General features: G+C 36.1%; 1 protein-coding gene across 1 annotated transcript; it reads right to left on the reverse strand.

The window, feature by feature from the left end:
- Positions 1 to 2,180: 2,180 nt before the first annotated feature.
- LOC144451563 (snake venom 5'-nucleotidase-like) lies at positions 2,181 to 10,911 on the reverse strand. Its single transcript, XM_078142441.1, has 10 exons — positions 10,805 to 10,911; positions 10,367 to 10,394; positions 9,458 to 9,738; positions 8,653 to 8,869; positions 7,707 to 7,892; positions 6,825 to 7,034; positions 5,551 to 5,820; positions 4,483 to 4,638; positions 3,663 to 3,866; positions 2,181 to 2,692 (listed from the first exon to the last, which is right to left on the reverse strand). Exons 1-10 carry the CDS (start codon positions 10,859 to 10,861, stop codon positions 2,604 to 2,606), a joined length of 1,698 nt encoding a protein of 565 aa, XP_077998567.1. The 5' UTR covers positions 10,862 to 10,911; the 3' UTR covers positions 2,181 to 2,603.
- Between the last annotated feature and the right edge of the window lie 13,128 nt (positions 10,912 to 24,039).

Raw genomic sequence — 24,039 nt, forward strand, 5'->3', positions numbered from 1 at the left:
TGTATGTGTGTGTGTATGTATGTATGTATGTATGTATGTATGTATGTATGTATGTATGTATGTATGTATGTGTGTGTGTATGTATGTATGTATGTATGTATGTATGTTTTTTTTATAGGTTGAATATCATCCTCCTTTCGCTCATGTATATGAATGTATGTGTGTGTGTGTGTGTGTGTGTGCGTGTGTGTGTGTGCGTGCGTATGTATGTATGTATGTATGTAGGTAGGTAGGTAGGTAGGTAGGTAGGTAGGTAGGTGTGTATGTGTGTATGTGTGTGTGTATGTATGTATGTATGTATGTATGTATGTATGTATGTATGTATGTATGTATGTATGTATGTATGTATGTATGTGTGTATGTATGTATGTATGTATGTATGTATGTATGTATGTATGTATGTATGTATGTATGTATTTTTATAGGTTGAATATCATCCTCCTTTCGCCCATGGTGGTCTTTCATCTTGTGAAGGTTTGTAAATCCCGACATGAATTGTGACTATCTCAGTGCTATGGTCATACTCAATTAAGAAAGATGTTAAGCAGACGCTGTGCTAAACTTTCCTATTGCAATATATACGGTGTGTGCATGTATTGTAGATTGGGTTAGGTTGAGCCATCCAGAAATAACAACATGTTCGTGATATGACAGCAGAAACCAAACTTTCCGGTAACTGAGACAGACACAAAGTAAAACTAATGCTGCTACATGTTGATATATATAAGTTATGGCATTGAATTGAATGAACTTTCTGCCTCTACCGCTTATGATTTAATTAATGCTCTGTGTAAGTGGCGTTTCTGATGACTCCCACGATCTAGCGGGTGTACATTGTGTGAGTCTTCCAGTGTTTGCATCATCTTGATTATAGGTTGATTATATCTGCACAGTAGAGGCATTGGCTGTCATCAACTTGTGTAATATATCACAGGCAACAACAACAACAACAACAACAACAACAACAACAATAGTTTGGGTTTGTGTTTTACCTTAGCAAGCTGATCGCTCAGTGTTCGCCAAAGTAGATCGATTACGTGGTGAATACACCCTCATTAAGTTATTCCAACATTTAAGTCGAAATTGCTATAAAAAATGTTTTTCTCCTAAAACTTTCCCTTTACTTAATAAATTAAAAGTCATCCAATACAATACATAATATTAGAAATCCGGAAAATCATGGAAAAAGTATTCATTTCTTCTGGCCCCTGTGGTCAAACATAGTCTCTTATGCTGTTTATCTTCTACTGTATCTACGTATGCCCATCCTCAGAAAGTAGAAAATTTTCTTTAAAGACTTAAATACATAATATACCTTATATATTTTATCCTGGGGTGTATGTATTTACTGTGTCTGAATAGATTTCCTGTAAAGTTAAAGTGTCTTGAAGATTACTGCGAAATAAAATACTATTAGTGAGATCATATCGTATGTCTTACTTCTACTAAATCGATTTTGTTAGATCAGAGTTTAGCTTTATATATGTTTAAGCGCGCTCGGAGCAAATTGAGAGGGGAAATCTGAAACTAGACATGTCATTACCGTTATGAAACCAAAGAATGGCTGGTTTGTGTGTGTATTCGATTTCCTCATATGTTGGACCAGTTTTATTTCCTTATATATTTTTGGAGAGCAACTTACATTTATGGTGAAATTGAATTAAAAGAAGGGTTTTGCAGTTCATAAGTTGTGAAATACGATTTAAAATCATCAAAAACACATGCATAGACACTTTGATGACGTATTTATGATAAAGCAGACCATTTTAAAGCTGAAAGGCAGATCTTAACAATTTAAGTCGGTGGCCATCTTGAAAAACGACCGCCATATTGGATTGTAGAATGGCTAGCGTTATTTTTTGACTCTGACCCTCAGCCAAATTTCACGCTTGTATCAAAATAAAGTGAACGGTTCTGGCCAAAATCCACTATTATCCAATCCACTAAAAGGGTAGCTGGAACTGTGCAAGTCATTAACATTAATATTATAAAACCATGAGAGGACTGGTTTGTGTCTATGTGATGTTTAGCAGTTACTGAGTCACTTGAGACTTTCCATTTAGCAATAAATGAGGCACTTAAGACTTTGTCTTGAGCAATAACTCTTTATTCATAACTATATCTATACTGGATAGTTCTATAATATATTAAACCTTATCTCCCAAGGAGTCCAGTGAGGCCAGTCCCTGATGGGTTCAGTGTTAGAAAAACGGATTGCCAGGAGAAAACCTGTGTTGGTTGGTAGAGTTAACTGAATGACTCTTTTTTCTTCAGTTAAAATAAATTGGATCAAACCCAGACTAGGGTACGAACCACGACGGCAGTGGTAAGAGGCAAGTGGTTTACACACTCAGCCACCGAAGACCCACATTATAAAGCACGGTCTATCAAACCCAGACTAGGGTACGAACCACGACGGCAGTGGTAAGAGGCAAGTGGTTTACACACTCAGCCACCGAAGACCTTATATAAAGCACGGTCTTGAAATCAGCCTATTAGATTAATCAATACCCAGTAACTATAACAGTAACTTTAGAACTTGAGACTTTCTCTTTAGAAGTAACTATTTGATAAACGACATTGCTTATATCATGAACATTCTGTTAAATGACCAAGATACGATCTTCTAAACCAGTTGTCATAGGAGATGTATCCTCAATATACTCTATCAGGACATCAGAATCTAAGTCACCTGTGGAGTAAGCAGACATATTGAAAAATCAATCAATCTATCGATCTATCTCGATCAATCAATCAATCGATCGATCGATCGATCAATCAATCAACCAATCAATCAATCAATCAATCAATCTAACAACCTGTCAAACAACCTGTCAATCAAGTTTAATATATCATCAATCTCCACAGCAATGTTGTGCTTAGTCGCGCTGAATGGTTATTATCAGTAAAATCAAATGAACTCTTTATGGTGTTATAAAACAATCGTTGATATTGTCGGACTTTGTAGAGAATATATATAGGGATTTCTTCCACAGACAAGACAAGTTGTATACGTTCGAACAAAAAGTGAGATGTGTAATTTTGTGTACTACCTCATCAGTAAAAAACTACATTGCCTGCCGTGTTTACTAAAGTTAAGCTTGTATAAATATCATATTCGCCCCATATATTTCTTCCTTCAAACATGAAAATACTGGCGATATATATATTCAACACGTACTAATGGCTAATGGAGAATAACGTTCATTCATACATAGATAAATACATATATTGTAAACATACAAGTATTGTGTGAATTTCTTTCCGGACCGCCAATTTATGATGTCAAAAGTAATGGTCGTAGACACTACGCCAACAAATCGAATTATGGTATTGACACATTCAGAAGTAGTGCAAATGAGACTAGTGCAAAATCATACGACTGCGGAAACCGAACTTGCAACTTACACAAACTAAAACTATTGCTGTTCAATGTAAAAGTTGGTGATAGTGGTGCGGGTGGGGCTATAATCACCCTGCTGTCAAGAGAGTTCGAACACTGTTATGTGGAAGGTCGTAAAATCCACCATGTAAGGTTATGGAAGTCATCTGAACCGCCAAACAATATACTGTAAGTACAATCAAACCAATGTCCATATCAAATAGTTTTAGTTTGTGTTTAGCTGAAAGCTCGTCTTCCGCTGTCGTAAATGACGACATACCGGGAATTTCATAGGAGACTCGCTCATCTACAAACATGGTGTATCCGGCACCACCATTGGCAAGATATGTTGGCAGGACCAATTTGTACACTTGCACAGGATCGACAGGAAGAAACTCAGGAATACGACACTCGATACACTTTGTTTCCAGTTTGACAACACGCTGTCCAGACGGCTTGTCATAATCATAGGTCACTCGTATCCCTGAAATAGACATATAGAAAATTTACATGAAGAAGATAAAGCAAGAAGGAAAGTTCACTACTAAAATCTACAGGATCAAAATCCCTTCCACGATTTTGTGAGAGTTTTATATTTTTTCTTCATTTTTTTACATTCTTATTGATGGTTCGAAGCTATCAAATAGGCATTAGAATTTGAAGTCCAAGTTGAAGTGAAATCATGTCATAAAAGCTGGACTCCCATTGTCATGATTACATGTAATTTCGCCACAGTTCTAGATAGGAACATCCTGCATAACAAACGACACATATACATAATTGAGAGTACCTATCGCAATAGTCAAATGGACACACATTCCATCAAACAGACATCACACACACACACACACACACACAAATTTGAGTATACTTGACACAGTACTGGTAGTCAAACGGACACACAGACAGACTGACATATCCACACACAAGTAGAATGACACAGACGTATTATATTTGTGTACCTGGCACTTAGAGTAGTCAAACGGACACAGTCCGAGAGAGAGAGAGAGAGAGAGAGAGACAGACAGACAGACAGACAGACAGACAGACAGAGACAGAGAGAGAGAAGGGGAGACATGTAGTTTAGTGCATCCGAGTACCTGACACTTGCAGAAATCGGCCACTCGGGTCCTCATACACGATTTCAGATACAGCATGCTCGAATACCTTCACAAGTGTGGCACCCGTTATTTCAATCAAGTCCACTGTATTTCGGAAAGGATTAATGAGCAGAGCATCACCAATAGTGATATCAGCTGTAATGATAAGAGGGAAATTGGCATTATATATGCAAATTATATATATAATATGCAAATTAGTTTCTCCAATAGGGAACATAATTTTCAATTATGTAAATTGGTTTACTCAATTTAAAGAGAAATATGCTAATTAGATATCCATATGGGAACGTTCTCATTTTGAAGGGAAATTTGCAAATTAATTTATTCATTATGGAACATCGCCATTTTAAGCATAAATATGCAAATTAGTTAATCAATAATGCAGCATCGTTTCATAGAGAAATATCGAAATAAGTATATCAATAATGGTCCCTGTTCTTCAAAATGTAAATATATTATTATAATTGAGATCAGAAATCGTGCCTTGTGGCTACAGTGATTCGACTCGTATAACTTTAGCAGTCATCCTACGTTTACTTTAACAGGAGGGAAGAATCCTGAGGTGTGTTCGATTTGCAAAATCATAACTGTGATTAATCTGACGTCATTTCTGACAACCAGGTTGAAAACAAAACGTTCAATCATGATTATGATTACTTAGATGTAAATATTTAAGTCGAACATTTCTTATAAATTAGATTATTTTACATCGTCAAAATGATTACAATGATAACAAATAACCAATCTGACCGAACCTAATTTATTTACGTCATGCTTTCCGCCATGTCTAACTTGCCATCAGAGACATGTGCGCACAATCCCCTCATATCATCAGTGATAAATTACGTCGTCTGCCATCTTGTAATCATGTAAATCATAGTTCGAGGCATGATTTACTGTGAGTACCAATCATGATTATGATTGGTATTTATCAAACGCGAAATTATGACTGTGATCGGCGCGTTTTGTTTGCAACCTCGTGTCCAGAAAGGACGTCAGATTAATCACAATCGTGATTGTGCAAATCGAACGCGCCACAGTACTTACTTGCGCCACCAGCGGCTGACACATCGACCGAACTTCTTATTCCTCCACCATTCATAATTGCCATACTGACATGATTCCATCCGTTTGAAGTTGGTTCTTTGATGTTCTTATGTACCATTGCATCAGTAATGACGTTACCAAGGTTACATTCGTACAGACGACAGAATTCACGTAGCCCTTCCAATCGAACATGTGTTTTGCCGATAGCCGCTTCGTTAAGGTCGTTGACCTTTTCGGCCCATTTCTCAATTTCGGCCAAGACCTCTGGATCTGTAGTAAAATTATGTATAAAAGTTATGAAGTAATTGCGCTTGAAGCTGATAAAATATGGCGGTGTTGAAGCGATACTAATTGTTTGAAATGAAAACCCCTTCTCACAGAGCAGAGTCAAATACATTTCGTCACCATCGTCTGGAGTGGCAATGGTAGTCATGGTTACTTTGATGGTTGTATCAACCGTGAGCCCTTTTAAAAGTGAATGAATGAATGGATGGATGGATGAGAAAGGCTTTTAAAATGATGAAACAACTTTTTTTTTCAATTTGCAATTTGAAACAGCATCAAGTCCATGTTTAGTAACTCATTAATTGCAAAAAAAGAAGAATTAAAAAATGTGTAAATAGTCTGTTATTGTACTACAAAAGTGATTCGTAAACAAACTGGGTAAATATATTAAGTAATCTCTTTGTCATGTCGACCAGTCTGCGCACGCATGTCACTTTGTCATATAGATTAAGTAATGAACCACGCTCTGGAGATGGTGACGTATACGAGGTCATTTTAACAAGTTGACGACATATACACAAGAATGTGAGCGAGTGCTTTGTGTGGAGTATACTGGTCGAAACCAAGGGTTCTCTCAACCCCACGAGTATTTTATTACTATCATATTATACTAGACTAGTAGTATGGATGCATGCTAACTGTGGTAAATCACTATGATATTACAGTTATTTTGACCTCTAGACTTTATTATACTGGTAACCGTAGAATTTAAACGTCAAAGTGCATAGTTGATAACAAGTGGTATTTTCTGTCTGTAATGTAACAATATTTTAAACCTTTTCAAAACGTTTATTCTCATTATGTAGTTTATTGAATTATAAAAAACGGACTAAATATAGTCAATGTGTTTCACGTTTCTCAAGAAGACAATTATAGTACAGTCGCTTTGTTAATAAAAAAATTATAAAATATATACCTAATTATCATCCATGTGGCAACGTTCAAAGCGAATTGTTTATGTTATGCATAGCCCTCTGTACAGCACCTACCTTTTGAAACTGTTTTATCCAATAAGATAGGATTTCCATTCCAGGATACAACATTTCCAGCATCATCAAAGTTGACATTCAGAACACCAAGATATTTACCAAATGCATAGTCTTGTACGACCAGTACATTTTTACCGCTGGTGCTGTCTCCACCAGGGTGTCGAACCAATGGGTACTTGCCATATGGATTCTCATTTGATGGAGGTTCCCCTAAAAGGAAAAATCAAGGGGTGTTTCATTTACATCGTGAAATAGCAAACAAACACAGACAGACAGACAGACAGACAGACAGACAGACAGACAGACAGACAGACAGACAAGCAGGCAAGCAAGCGAGTAGACAGACCAACGGATTAACAGAGAGACAGATAGATAGACAGACAGGCCTTGTCAGGTAGACCAAGCTAAATACCGACAGACCAACCGACAGACACAGACAGACAGACAGACACACACACTGACAGACAGACAGCCAGAATATAAGCATCTCATCAGAGGCTAATAAAAGTATGTTCCCTTTTCTGTGTGTGTGTGTGTGTATATATATATATATATATATATATATACACACACACACACACACAGACTATTACGCTCTGCCACTGCGGTATAGAGCACTGTCTTAGCAGATTGATACTCACCGAGTTATATATATATATATATATATATATATATATATATATATATATATATATATATATATATATATATATATATATATATATATATATATATACACATATACATATATACATACATACATACATACACACACACACACACACACACACACACACACACATATATATATATATATATATATATATATATATATATATATATATATATATATATATATAACGAAGAAGGTGGAAGACTCACCATTATAGAGGAATGTATTACTATGTCCACCTACAACGACGTCCACCCCATCCACTTCTTCAGCAATTCGTATGTCCATAACTATCCCGGCATGCCCAAGGGCAATGATTTTATTGATGCCCAGTGCGGTTAAACGGGCCACTTCTTGACGAACTGAGATGACTTCATCATGAAACACCAAATTGCCTTAAATTAGAAATTAGAAAACAATATGTTGGAGTATATTTAAAACAGACTTCAAGAACTACCTCCTAAGCCATAAACAGATGCCATCTTTATATTAATATACGTGATATTTTTCATCACACATTGAAAGCTCTGTACCACTGTTGAGTTGAGTTGTTTTTCTTGCTGTAAATATGTATATATTGTCTAATTTTCTTCATCGAGTGAGGTTGATAATAGGAGATGTTTCATGCCAAGACATACGATGTAATTAGTGCCTAAACTTATCAGAGTATAAACACCACACGAGCCCCAGACCTCATAACTATATTTACTGATAGAATACTATAAATTATAACGATGAATCCGACTGCTATTGGTACATTATAACTTCCAGAGATTTCCAACTGATAAAAGAGCATCGTATGAACATACATCGGAGGCATCCGCTGTTGTTTAAGAATCAGTTGCATTGTTGTTTTCGCGTAATTTTGTCTTTTCGTGGTCTTTCCGTTGCTCACTTCATTGGTGTTTTTTTCGCGGGTTGTCAGCAAAGTATTCACCGTTGGTTTGATGGTATATGTCTGTCTGGTAATTCGCTATTTGATCAGTCAACTGACTGACATTTCCTCGTTCATAATTAATCAGTACGTAAGATAACATACTCTCGTATTAGTATTTATATAACAGTGTATATTTTAACAGAAATTAAGATAACCCACTAGAGCAAAGACGCTTTCGTGAGTTCAAGCATTATCAGGATGCTGTATACATGTCATACCTGGATTTGATAATTCTGGACTGTCCGAAGTGGTGTATCCTACAATGCCTATGATGTCACCAGTTGGCAGTGTTGCAATGACGGATTTCGTAAATAAATCCTGCATGTCCGGTTCACCAGAGGCATCGATATTACTAGCTACCATCGGGAAGGTAATGTTTTTTAGGTAGTCAGTGACAGCTGTGATGCCATTGTCAAATTCGTGGTTTCCAAACGCCTAAAGTCGTGTTATGATAAAATGGATGTAAAACGTGGTGCAAAAAAAGGTGATCAGACATTCTTCGGTTCAATGACTTCCTGGTAACCATTTTAAATTTGAGGCTTCCACGTGCATATAGCCCCCCCCCCCCCGTCCCCATCATGGCCAGAAATGCGTGCTTTTCGGCAACAAATGTTGTCCATCATAAAGATCCTTTTATACCAGCCATTTAGATGAGTGCTCAAATTTGTCATATCATGCAGGCGCATCAAAAGCTCCAGTTATTTTTGAAGCGAACACATGGATGAGATATTGCTAGTATGGCTAATTAGTCAGGATTGTGTTTACTTGAAAAAGACAACAACATTAAATACATAGCTTAAGGCCATACTGTGTTGTAAAATGTGGTGGTAGTGTAGTGTAGTGTAGTGTAGTGTAGTGTAGTGTGGTGCGGTGTGGTGTGGTATAGCGTAGTGAGGCACAGTGCTGTGTGGTGTTTTATAGTGTGGCATTCAGTTCATTGCAGTGCAGTTCAGTGTTGTGCAGTGTAGTTCAGTTCAGTTCAGTGCAGTGCAGTGCAGTGCAGTGCAGTACATTTAGACTAACCATTGCATCATATCCAACCATATTCATGAAATGAGACGATGCCATCCCGCCATATAGCTGAAACCACAGGGTACCTTGGAAAATATCCCCTCCGTTTAACACCAGTACATTGTCATGTAAACCTCTCAGTTCGTTGACTTTGCTCACAAGTCGGGGAAACCCACCATAGCATTTCTCATCCAGCTTCTCTTGTTCACTGCATAGGCCGCCATATTTGTCGTTTTCGTCGAATCGTGCATGAATGTCGTTGTTGTGAAGGATAGTCACTTCCAACGTGCTCACTACAAAATACAATAGAAGTAAAAAAACATAAACAGAGTTGAAGAATTGTTATCTGGAATTGAGTGGACCAATGTAATAAATAAATAAATAAGTAAATAATCAATCAATCAATCAATCAATTCATCAATCAATCAATCAACCAACCAATCAATCAAAGGGAGATCTACAAGGTCGTCTTGTTGCATCCTCGAAAGCCAGAGCACATATTTCTGCAGACTCTGGCAAGCACATTTTGACGGTGCCGTAAAGAGGCCTGTGGTTTACGACGATGTCTTGTTGTTGATAAAATTGTCATCAAATTGTAGCGAGCATATGAAAGGAGTAAATTATTGTTTTGCTTGTGGTCGGGTAGGGATGGATGGGAGTGCGGATGCCAGAGAGAGAGAGAGAGAGAGAGAGAGAGAGAGAGAGAGAGAGAGAGAGAGAGAGAGAGAGAGAGAGAGAGAGAGAGAGAGAGAGAGAGAGAGAGAGAGAGAGAGAGAGAGAGAGAGAGAGAGAGAGAGAGAGAGAGAGAGAGAGAGAGAAACATACAGACGGACAGACAGACAGACAGAGACAGACAGACAGACACACACAGGAGACAGAGACAGAGAGAGTATATAATGTAGTGTAATTTATAATACATACCAGCTCTATAGCGTTGCTTGACTTTTGCCTATAAATATAACATGCACAAATTTGTATATTAGCACATTTTTGAGCACATAAGTGGTTAATCTGAGGATTTCAAACGTAAATTTTTCAGTTTATACTTTTCTGTTAATATCATTTGTCAACAAATCTTGTTACATTTTGTCTAAATGATATGAATCATTTAAGACGCACTGCAAGTAGACACAGACACGGGGACGCCAATGTTTTGATGTCTGCATTTGATGTCTGCATGGTGGTAAATTATTTATACAAAATGTAGCAAGAAACTATATTCATTCAATCTGCTATCTTAAAGTGAAGCATTGCAGGTTCTTATTGGTTCCTCCGTGGTTGTATCAAACAGTGCCAGAGAACGCAAAATGAAACAAATAATATCATAAGTTGGTTATTTGTTATTTTGATAAAACTTACCGATTGCGCAGAAGTGGCACAGACAACTGCGAAGACGAACAAGCCAAGTGGAGACATGGCATCTAAGTTCTTTTCTGTCTAAGTTGTAGAGTGTGGTGAACAACTACTATCGTCGAATAACTGGGCAATTATTACCTTCTTCTTATAAAACAGTAGTTCTGTATTTTTAGGTACCGCCAGATGTATTCTAAATTACATACCATCACCAACAGTGATATACGATCAGATACCTGCATTTCGATATACAAAAATTATATAATATAATATAATATAATGTAATATAATATGAGACTGATTCAATTTATCTGCATGAGTATATTACCTGCCTTTTATATATCAGTCTGTATTTTAGGTGTTTTAATCAAACTAGATAATTTGTAAATTAAACAGTAATAATCTGAACATACCAGCAACTGTATGGATATGCAAATATCTCAGACTGGTGTCCTCTGTCTACGTCAGTATATTTACTGTCTCATATAACCTAAAGTGGCCATATGGATGAGAATTTGGTATTTATTTTGGATTTTTATTTGATAAAACAGCTCCACCATGTTTTTCTACTTGAAAAAATAATGCAAAATGACATATACCAAGTCCTTGTTCACATCTCAATAAACGGCAAAACATTAAACAATTTAATGTATAAAATGTTTGTTATTGTACGTACAATAACAAACTTTTTACACTTTGTGCATCTTTTTGCAATGTATTGAGTTATGAACATGGACTTGGCATATGTTATTTTGCATTATTTTTTCAAGTAGAAAAACATGGTGAAGCTGTTTTATCAAATAAAAATCCAAAATAAATACCAAATTCTCATCCATATGGCCACTTTAACTGTACGTTTAACGGTTTTATGAGTCTTTCAAAGGGGCACAAACTGACTTGTGTTTTGGGGGTGTACATATCTTTCTGCATATTAAAGTACTCAATATTTTACTTACTGTATACTTAACCATCTCTTGCAACTTCCTGAACTCAAACCGGGTATTAGGATATAACATATAAAGGACCCGATGACCTAATTTTTTATACAAATGTACAAGAACTTTCTACTATGCAATCAACAATTCTAACAATGCCAGAACACAAATTGTAATGTCATAGAAAACATGCATCGATCGGCATTAATATGATACTAGAATAATTTAAATGAATTGTTTGTAAGTATTTTCACTTGTGTAATATGCTTATACAGTCAGCTTGTGCCACTTTAATTAACCAAATGTTTGGTAAATTACATAGAAAATATGAACATACCATCACCTATAGTATATTAATATATGTTAGGATACCAGGATTTCGGTATGCAAATATCTGAGACTGATACTTAATCTTCACAAGCCTTATAAGCATAATAATACACCATATTGGGGCTGTTAAAAAAAATCATGATTTATGAGGGATCCCATTTTATACTACGTGAAGATAAGCCGGGCACTAGTTTTAAAATGTCTTGCTATGGTACGTGGTAGCACAACTCCTAAACTTTATCTTGATGCATCATCGCTAAGAAGTAATGGTTTTGTTATATCTTAATCTTAATACCTCAATACTGGTTCTTCTTTATTTCATCAAATACTTCTTCTTGAGCATCTTCTCAGTGACAGTGCCTTTCTTTTTCCAGGAGAGGTGTGATTGCTTCCGTCAATTAATATTTTCAGCACGAATTTCATCCACAATATCAGTAGGTGGCATTGTTACATCCCGAACGAAGGATAATGGCATAGCATTGTCTGTCTCTGTCTGTCTGTTTGTCTGTTTATGTGTGTGTGTGTGTGTGTGTGTGTGTGTGTGTGTGTGTGTGTGTGTGTGTGTGTGTTTATGTATGTCTGTGGACACCGATATCTCAAAACTACTGTTCATCAGATGTAAGATAACTCCATACGTCTTCCTTATGGAAATGGCAAGTACTAATTTGATTTTCGGTAAACATTCTACGAATGTTAATGAGTTATTTGCATAATTAATAATTTAGGAAATTTAAAATTCGTTTTTCAAATTTTATATAACTTTGCACATATTGAATTAATGTTTATTTTGTAATTAGGCTTAATCTTGCAAGTTTAAAATTTCATATAATTTAGTACATGTCATTCACAATAACAAACCACATGTACCCGATATATCTTGTTACTGCAAGTTTTAATGAATCATTTGCATAATGAATGATTTTTGGTTATTGCGTAATAACTTAAGATTGTAATTATAAGCCTCAACTATCTTAAACTTAGTACATATATTGATGTTAACAAAATGCACATGTCCAAAATAGAAATTGGTGTGCGTGGTTTATTATTAATATTAATTCTAATAAGTCATTTGCCTGATTAATGAGGGTATTTTAAACCAAGCAAATCCTTAAGATTCACGATTTTGTATGTCAATGGATTATAATAAGACATTTTATTTTAATGATTCATTTACATAATTTATGGTTTATGGTAATTAGGGAATATGTTAAGAATGTTTAAGATTTCATCTAATTCGATTCATACATTGCTGACGTCAATGAAGCATACGTGCTCATTATAGCGTGTTGATGTTGTTTGTTGTATCTTAATGAGTAATTTTCATTTATTGATAATTTGCGGTCATTAACTAATATCGCTCAAAAGGCTTACTTTTTGTCATTACGAAAGACAGTAACATTAAATCTAGCAACGATTTTTTTTACTTGTAAGTTTGTTTTCATTTAATGGGCCTGCTCTCAAAGAAATGCATTCGTTAGAAATATATTTATGTTCATATTTGTTGGCTTCATGATTTTACATCATGTACGTACGTTTTGCGCATGCGCGATTGCCACCGCACACCAAATTGAAACTCATCACCTCTATTATTCTAACACTTAGCTACTGTTACATCACTGGACTCACTAGATACATATATTTATTAGATGAACACTGATCATATGGCTATTTATCTAAATGTAATAAACACTATGTTCAGTGCGCATATCATAAATATGACTGAAACGCATTTTGTCTTGTTTAATATCCAAGTGTTCGTTAAATACGAAATATCACTTGATGTAATTAATTAGTTGATTAAAAGAATTCTTAAAATTGTGTTATCTTAACACATATGAATGACATAATCATAATAATGATATAATAATAAGTATGTATATATTATCTATAACAATATGAACGTTATTCTCCGAAAACACTCATCTAAATGTTACTGCCACTCACTGAACAACATGCATGGCCATTTTCTAACTGCAGGTCAAGGTACACACTAAATCCTTGTAATAACCACTCAATGAGACAAATGAATAACAATTAATGAATTATATTGGTGACCGTTTACTGGCCACATATACCATCAACCATGAAAACCAGTTGGCAAACCTGTAAGGTCCGCCGAGTAGCCACATTAACCCTCAGGTAGCTGAGTAACCATAATATACTGTATATTTACAAGAATAAGAAAACAGCTATGCTCAACTCACACAGTCCAAGTATTTACCAGTTAACAGTGGTACACTGGAAAGTATATGTCTGCATACTAAATAACCACAACTCAAACATGTATAAAGAGTGGGTAATAATTACTTTTATATAACATTGTACAATATGACGACAACTTCATTAGGAATGAAATGATCGATATAGGATATATTGTCTTGACAAGTATACATGGAGTATGGTAACAGGCTCACTTATTTGTTGTAAATACCAATACACACAATCCATGCAAAGAACACAGAATTATGAAAAAATAAGAAATGATTGTGTCATCTTCCACAAATATTTCAGCCAAACCGATAATCCAAATCAATCCCATGAAAATGGACGTTCCAACAACTGTACGGATCTCATGCCGTGTCCATGGTAAATCACTAGGCGTTTGTCGGGTAGTACGTCCTTTTTCGTGTTTTTCCATCATGTAGATTGACACAATAAGAAACGTGACACTAAAGATCATGATCAAACTCACTGGTCCCACAAAAAGAACCAACAGAGCCACCTGGTTGCCAATCCAACAAGACTCACCGACTCCGTAACCAATGGTTACACTTGTGAAACGCCAATTGTCAATAAAAGCAGCAATAGCCACGATTACAGCTGGAGCTAACCACCCTATACTGCAATAAACAATTAAATGTTTTCTCGTAGTTACCGATGACGCAGCTTTCATTGCCTCTCTTTTTACAAAGGTCAATAGTATATCAACACAGACGATGCCCATCCAGAAGAATGCTACCAGCCAATAATAATGCAAGCATGCAGCTGCTATTTTGCATAGCAGAGTATAGTCTGTAACCCATAATGATGTCAATGTAAGGATCTGGGATAAAAAAATAGCACAATACAGATTGAATATCAGTTTTCCTGGCAAACCTTTAAGGTTATTTCCTCTACAATACCTGATGAGGATTACCACCAGTGCAAGTATCAAAACACACAAACATGTCAAAGTAATCCATGTGAAAATATCACCTTGTCTATTTGTAAGCAATGATTTGACACGAATTGCCTGCGACAGACATATCCACACACTATCTACACGAGATGATACAACTTTGTAAGTCTCTAATAAGAGCCCTTCATGGTGAAATCGCACTGACTCACCGACCAAAGGTAAGCCTGAATGGTGGCGTATTTCAAGAATGTCGTCACCATCACAAGACAGGATATTTCCTAACGCAGACCGTTCATTACCACAATATTGTGATACACAGGTTGGATTTTTGGAACTAACACTTTCTTTAATGTAACTCCCAGAATTGTGTTGTATTATTTTCTTAGCATCCTGTATTTGACACGTGTGTAACTTCCATAACACACCATGACTGTCCTTAGATTCTGAAATATTCCCATAAATATCAAGATTTCCAGATTTAAACAGCAATTCCGGAGATGATAATATTTGGCCCTCTACGCCTTCAGTATTACATTCATCATGATCCTCAGGGACACCTAGTGAAAATGACAGCAAATGAACCATCAGGTTTCTTGACTCAATGATGCGGTCCTTATTGAGATCGGAAATACCATCAGAATTCAAATCCGTGAAATTCACATGAATGTTAACAAAACAAAAAAGTATTTCGTCGACTAGACTACATGCTGAGTGACAACCGTCATCGAATGTACCAGATGAATTGATGATACTACCCAGAGTTATATTTTCGGATAGATATACTGCAACTTTCACAACATGTCTAATCATTGCCATGTCTTCAGTTCGATCAATAGTATTTGTAGAGTGGTTAGTTTGTTGGGTCTGATTAGTAGATACCAGCATAGACATATTTAGGTTGTAAGATGATATCGATTTGTCAGTCACATTTTGCAATTTTGGATTCTGATAAGCGTCAATACTCACACAAACAGGGTTTGTGAATTCAAGAAAGTATTCATCTGTGAGACAAGTTACATTATCTTTGAAAACACGGTTGAACTTCAAGAAAGTATCCTCCACTGTCATTCTACCGTTCCCAGAGGGGTTATAGTCAAATAGTACATTTAAACTCCTCAAGTTATATCGCGACCTAGTCTTTATTTTATATCCACACAATGCCATGTGATCTAGATTACAATGCGCACAGTATACATTTTTGAAATTTGTTGAACCTCTTCTAGATGATGTATGCACGATACCCATACTTGCATTGAAACATTGGTCAATTATGTGGGTATCCATATAATTAAGCGGACAGGTTAAGATACTATCTACGCAATATCTAACTTCATATTTAGGTTCGAAAGGAAGGACGACGTCGCTTTCGCACTCCTCTCTCACAACATTATAATATTCCAATATACTTAAAACGCCGTCTTGTGTGATGTTGTCGTTGTCGAAAATTTCAAGAAACCGATCATTCCGTAAGCATGAATATTTTGACCGCCATATTTCAAGTTCCGCTATATTGGCTCCATGACACACACCACAGTAAATGTTTTTGTATACTACAGCATCAGAAGAGGATGCGGGAGTGAACTCAACTGCAAAGGAAGCCATAAAATACAGATAAACTAATTATCCCATGTAAGGACAAAAAAAACACTTTTGATCGTTATTCCCATGTACATGAAATTGCACTGAATTGTGAAGGAAAGCAAGACTGCGCAGACAGAGTTGAACGTATTCGTACCTGTTACTATATGCACCATATAGTAGTTCAGTGCACCAAGCATTCAAATGCATCCCGGTGGGATAGAAAAGATTATCCCATCCAGAATAATTCAAATTTAGGTAAGTGTGTGAGCATAAATTTCACTATTAATGAGTCATTTGCATAAATGATGATTTTCAGGAATTAGGAAATATTACGAGTGCAAGCTTCAAACTTCATATACTTAGGTAGATACACTGATATTACAAAACATACTTCTAAACATCTATCAATGTAGCTTTCGTCAATCACTTGCATAATTGATGATAAGCATATTGGGTTTAGTAGCTTAACATGTTATTGCACTTAGGCAATAGTAGTGACACCATACCTCATAATTCATAAATCAATGTGCTGGATGTTCCTATATTGGCCTAATTTGCATAATTAGTTATATTTGCTTATTAGGGACATCTAATCTTTTGGAATACTATCATGATGACATATCTTATAGAATTTCATCGAAGAACATATTGTTGACTTTATGGTATATGTCCTTAAACATGCACTAGCTGTAACTGGGATGTGATTTTTAGATTTGGACAGCAGATTACACTATCTTCATTCCTTCATGCTTCAAAACACTTCCAATTTCAAGTACAGACAATGGGTGAACTCTTGAGATTTTGTCCACACAGTCTATATCTTACCCGGATTAGAGAGGTTGTTTTAGTCAGCCGTGAACAAGTAGCTTCCCTACATTCTAAAGAGGGAATGCCATTTGAAATACTATAAGCTTACAGATGAACAAACCAAATTAATAGTTCTTCTATTAAACAAAGAAAATTTCATCATGCGAACTCTAATTTTCCAGGGCTTCATTGTTAAAATAAAATCAAACTCAGGTTCAATAGGAAGATTTATTCCTCCACTTATGTAGCACCTCTTGCAACATAACATTCGAGATAAAGATGTTCTTCTACGTTCACGATAGTAAAAGTAGAGCTCATGAGACAGAACATATGTTTAAATTGGCACAAGCTGAGTTTATAATCTTTTTACTTAATTGAAAATTTTAATAAAACGTTCTAGTATACTATTAACACGTATACGTAGATGCATGACAAATCTTCTATGACAATTGTCTCAATTTTAGCATTGTAGGACATTTATTGAATCATAGGAACTTCATCAACATTTTACGTCATTGGATCAGTTACAAGTTATATCTTAATACCAGGTTTAAGTTCAGTCAAATTGCAAGCGATGGTTAAAACTTCAGTGTAGTAGAATAGTGCTGCAAAATTATGCCCAAAATGTATAAACTCAGCTTGCCCCTATAACTTATGAGCACTATTAGAACTCGAGTATAAGTATGTACCGTATGGTATACTGACAATAACGACAACCTTAACGAATTACCTCGGTAAGGGTCTTTGGAATCGCTTTCGCATTTTTCTCTAACGCTGTCGTTTGGCCAAGTAGCTGGACAACCATACGTTATCCACACACCAAGTTGATCTTCATGAAACGTTCTACATTTAGTGTACGATGTATTCATCATCATTTCGTTCACCAAACCACTCTTTTCTACGGGTATCACTTGCCCCAAGACTTCAGAAGGTTGTTGTAGAATCGCATGCATGCCTGACGTTGGTGGTGGACAGGTATTTTCGTAGTCACGGCAGCAGTCCCCAAAGACAACACACATGAGATCACAATTACAAACGAAATACTTAAGCGACTCCTCATTCCCTGCATATTCCCCACACCGTGTTCTATTCCCGAACTCGTTGAAACAGCTATCGAACAAATGATGGAATTCAGCCTTAAAGTTATAGCAAATGATACCTGGACGCTGGTCAGGTTCTGGAGTAGACGAAGTGACGTTTTCCATGGATTCTGAGTGGCATTGCCAAACGCAACAGTGTATGCAGATGGCCAGGCAGAACAGCCTGCCAACGAGATTAGTCATTTCGTCTACTTTGACAATGGGAGAAAGAGAAAGATATGCAGATTTGTATATGATTGTGACTACTTCAAAATGCTCACGTTTAATATTTGCAACTACAATCACCAATAACAGAGGCCATTACAAGCTTTCTTTAATTTTTATGTCCCACCAAGTTGAGGATAGTTCGGAACAATGACATTAAACTCTCCGATAGTTGATTTGGTTATGCCATTGCCATGATTATGCTATGATTAAACAACAACAACAACAACAACAACAACAACAACAACAACAACACAGAAAGAACAACAATACAGCAAAAACAAACTATGGCAACAACTATATCAAGATAATCAAGACATTTCTTCCATGTGTTCTTTCACTTACCTGCACTAATTTGGTTCTTCTACTGCAACGTGTCGTACTTAGTAGATCACTGTCTGTTTACATTACTACAGTCAAATGTTAGTGTCTAGAAACAGCGCTGTCACTAGGTCGTAGTAGTATTACTAGTAGCACGAAAATGAAATTGGGGTTGTTTTATAGAGTCGCCCCCAAAGTAGTCACTGGAAGATAAACTCCGATTTGAAATCGATACGGACGTTTTAGCCGCCACGATTATAATAACGTGCACATGTTGGATTAGAAGTTCAAATCATATGCAACTCTTTTGGTATAAGGTAGCTAGCCTTGAGGTATCATTTATTTTTTGAGTCAATACAGATTATTGGAGTCATTAAGAAATAAATATCAGGATGAAGGAAATCTTACTTGATTATTTCATAGATGTCAAACATTTGAAATGATGGGTTATGACAAGCCCATGTTTTGATAACTTCATCAACTATAAGATGTGTGTGTATGTATGTGTGTGTGTGTGTGTGTGTGTGTGTCTGTGTGTGTCTGCGTGTGTGCATGCATGCATGTATGTATGTATGTATGTATGTATGTATGTATGTATGTATGTATGTATGTATGTATGTATGTACGTATGTATGTGTGTATGTATGTATGTAAGAATTTGTAAGGTTTCTGGTGATGAGAAAATATTGAGGTTAACGGAAGAAAAATCATTTTCCGTCTTGGAACGCTGGAACCCCTGGAATTAATAGATTATTCTCGTCATTCCCAATCTAATCAGGTTTTTTTTTTAAATTTCAGGCGTGTTCTATTGGGTTCTCTTTGGTGCGTGCGAATATTAGAACTTTTCCACGGATAACCGTTTATATATCACGCGCGGTTGTCGTTTTGTTCCATTACATTCAGATATGTTCAGGTTTTAACCTAACATTTCTGTATCTCGCCGATTTTTCCTCTGAAAAAGAATATTTATTCGAAACGTCGGATTTTACATCTTTTTATACGGACTGATTCATAAGTTCCATATGCATGTCTTTGTATGTATGTATGTATGTATGTATGTATGTATGTATGTATGTATGTATGTATGCATGCATGCATGCATGCATGCATGTATGTATGTATGTATGTATGTCGGCAGGCTGTTACGTATGTACATAGGTATGTGGGCAGGTATGTAGACATGCACTGAAGGAAGAAAGAAACTGTACGGTAGTAGTAATCACACGTTACAGTTGGAACAGTTCCCGTTCATTAATTCCTATGGCTCAAAAGTATATTATAATTTGCTGCTCCTACCATCGAGTTGTGCTACATCTCGTGAGAGAGTTTGCAAATACTTGAATTGCTAATATCATGCGCACTTCTTTGGCCATATTAGTATTAATGTGTGAAAGCCAGTGTTGTTGGCGTCAGATATTAAACAGACTTTCCCTTCCCTTTTGCAATCTGTGTTTTGGGGTGGGGTGGGACTTAGTATACAGAGGAAGCAATGCATTTGTTGTAAATGTAACATGTGATCACTCCCATAGCATAAACTTCTGACAACTTTTCCGTCGTAATTGCACTTTAATAGTTTCTCTTACAGTTACATTTTTATCTGAGAGATAAAGTCACGCACTTTCTAATCGCAATTCAACTAAAATCTGAAATCATTTGTCCAAAATAAAGCTTGAAGTATGATATTTCGGTAATGAAATTCCAAACGGTTTGTTCATGGGTCGTTATTTTGATTGATAACACAAATTTCCTTTGTGACGTATCCGGGTGACGTATACATAATAAGCTACCTTATGACCTGGGGTGTGTCTGCTGTTATAGTGTACTGTCTTCAATTTCGAGTAAGATTCCTGTGCCTTGATGATGACTGGCAAACAGATGATACTATTAGTGAAATCGTACTGGACATTAGTCCTTACGTAATTACTTCAACTAAAATCACACTTAATGGATCATTACTATAGTCTAGCTCGGATTTCAGGAACAATATTGCTAGAATATCGTAGGTTAAAGTTGGAAGGCAACTTTAAGTATACAGCTTAGTAATTTAATGATGTTAATCTAAACATGCCTTCAAAGCGAAACTTTGAGATGATTATAATAATAACAATAATAATAATGGGTTCTTATATAGCGCTTTCCCACTCAGTGCTCCAAGCGCTTTACAATTATTACCCCTGGCTAGGATCAGATGTTACACAAAATTTCCATAAATGACTTTTTGCAAACAGTAGATTAAAAGCTACATCTACAAACTTTTTTAAAGTCTCCAAAATGTTCTTTTCCTACTTTTGACTAGTGAAGATACATTGGAGCAGGGTATCATGGGAAAACCAATACGTCAGCCACATTGAATTATTTCATAATTTAGTACGCAGTTTTTCCTGTGTGTTCTGTAGGCATGTTATATAGTAATAAGATAATAATAATACAAGGGTATTTTAGGGGGGCTAATAGATCAAAATTGCTGCTAGAAAATGGTCCTGTAGGCATCTCCTGTTAAAAGTTGGAAGGCAACATTTTCAGGTTAATTTTGGTGATTTTATCCAAAATTTAAAATGCTTCCAATCAAAATTGTCAGATTTCCCCCCTCGAAATTTGCATAACATTTGCATTGATTTGTGTGTCAGTTTTTCTGCTGTAAAGGAAAAAAAGTGAATAAAACACACAAAAAATAAGTTGTCAAAGGATTCGTCCTTATTCTAAATTATACCGGGAGATTATACCACTAAGATCGAGGTTGTGTGGAAAGTACAGTACAGGCAACATCACATACAATTGAACATGTTGTCATTTTTTTCCTTTGACTCTGCCAGGTAGTGGAAGTGTGTGTAGTGAAATGTGTATAACATGTTGTATTTGGTACAGACAGAATGTTACATTGTAACACTCACAGACATGGTGTATTTGGTACAGACAGAATGTAACAGTGTAACACTCACAAACCTGGTTTATTTGGTACAGACAGAATATTACAATGTAACACTCACAGACCTGGTTTATTTGGTACAGACAGAATATTACAATGTAACACTCACAGACCTGGTTTATTTGGTACAGACAGAATATTACAATGTAACACTCACAGACCTGGTTTATTTAGTGGAGCCGTTGTTTTAAATAATGTCTCGGACATTGTGTTCATTGTCTGGGATACCTCCAACGGTGTATTGTATTACAATATCACTTTTGTGACACACCGTTACAGTTGCACCCTCGCAATTACTACAGACTATGGATAGGTACACAGACTCTCAGCGGCATTAATTTTCAAAGGGAAAGAAATAGACTGTTGGTTCATCAATGTAATGATGTTGTGTAGATTCTACTTTTCAAACAACTTAGATCTTGGTTGTATCAGAATATTACAGTTATCACAGGGAAATGCCTGCCTTCGTCATTAAAAGCAGAAGGAAAATACAACTTCCTCTTTCCTTTCCTCAATTTGTATACCTAACTACTAATAATTTACATTACTCACGTTGCCATGGGCACGAAAGAGTAATTGATGCAAAATACATCAATAAAATCGTCAGTTTAATCGTTTCACGTCACTCCAAGAAATGTTACCAAGCAAGATTGGCTTTATCCTGATATTATCTTTAACTACTGAAATAATTGTGCGTGGTTCGCTACAGAAGTGATGCCTGAAGGCTAGGTACTTTGTACCAAACGAGTGATGTTTGTTTTAGACTTGTTATCCAACCCGAACACGTCATTATTGATATCGCAACATTTGTCATCGGTATCGGTTTCAAATCGGAGTTTCTTTTCTGATTACTTTCCCAGGGACTGCTTAGGAGCAAATCTATATAAAGGCGGGCAATCGTGCCAATAGTAATACTAATATGAGCCTTGAAAACTAACATTGAGATGCGAACAACGCTGCTGTTTCTAAACATCAGTTTTAGTAGTAATGTAAATCGATACAAAACCATATTCTAGGAACATTTTGCAGAAGACGTGTTCAGGAAGAAACATTGCAGGTTAATCTGAAAGCACGTCGAAGAAAGGTATTTGTGTTTGTGTTTGTGTTTGTGTTTGTGTTTGTGTTTGTGTTTGTGTTTGTGTTTGTGTTTATTGTTTTGATTTTATTGTTATTGTTTTCATTGATGTCGTTATTGCTGTTGTTGCTTGTTTATTGATACTGTTATCGTTATTGATGTTTATTAGCTTATTTTTGCTTGGTTTTGAATATTTTGTTCCTGTTTGATTATTGTTTTACACTTGTAATATTGATGAATAAGGTGTACAGAGCGTGTGCACTTTGTTCTCATCCATACATGTACCTAAATATAACATCTAAATCTTTTGAGGCCTAATTATAAATTATACACATTACCCATTAAATAAACAACTTCTTTACCCATGTCCATTTATACTAACCGAAACAAAGGAACGGTAGTTTCATTGGTGCTACATTTGCCTGTTTTCATTTCAGTGGCTCAAAATTGCAGAAGCCATGTACAAGATCGTCTGGCTGTCTTTCTCATTGACACTGTTCTTCCTGACGTACTGCATAGCTTACTCTGTGGACAACAGCCCTTCATCAACTCCTTTCCCTTACAATTTTCCAGATATTAACGGTTCTAGACACAACGGTGATGGAAGCCGTTTTTTCAATAGTTGTTTCACCGGTTTTCGGAACACCAGTAAATGTGGAAGATTTGTAGCGTATAAGAATTCACTAAGCTATTTCGTTTGCAATTGTGATCCGATTTGCTTCATCTTTGGGGACTGTTGTCATGACTACAGAGATGCCTGTCCACTGAATTCAAGTGTGCGAGCGTCTATCCGACAACATTCTGAAGTCCTTGGGCGCTTGATACGTATGGGTAATGAAACCAT

Source organism: Glandiceps talaboti, chromosome 21 (genome assembly GCF_964340395.1).
Source record: "Glandiceps talaboti chromosome 21, keGlaTala1.1, whole genome shotgun sequence".
In the NCBI taxonomy this organism is placed as follows: domain Eukaryota; kingdom Metazoa; phylum Hemichordata; class Enteropneusta; family Spengelidae; genus Glandiceps; species Glandiceps talaboti.

Bases quoted from the DNA above. Each gene is read 5' to 3' on its own strand.
- LOC144451563 (XM_078142441.1), bottom strand. From the start codon at position 10,861: ATGTCTCCACTTGGCTTGTTCGTCTTCGCAGTTGTCTGTGCCACTTCT. The intron at 7,893-8,652 runs GTATGACATGTA...TTCTAATTTAAG, and splicing joins TCCAGAATTATCAAATCCAG to GCAATTTGGTGTTTCATGAT. The intron at 3,867-4,482 runs GTACTCGGATGC...TGTCTATTTCAG, and splicing joins CCGATTTCTGCAAGTGTCAG to GGATACGAGTGACCTATGAT.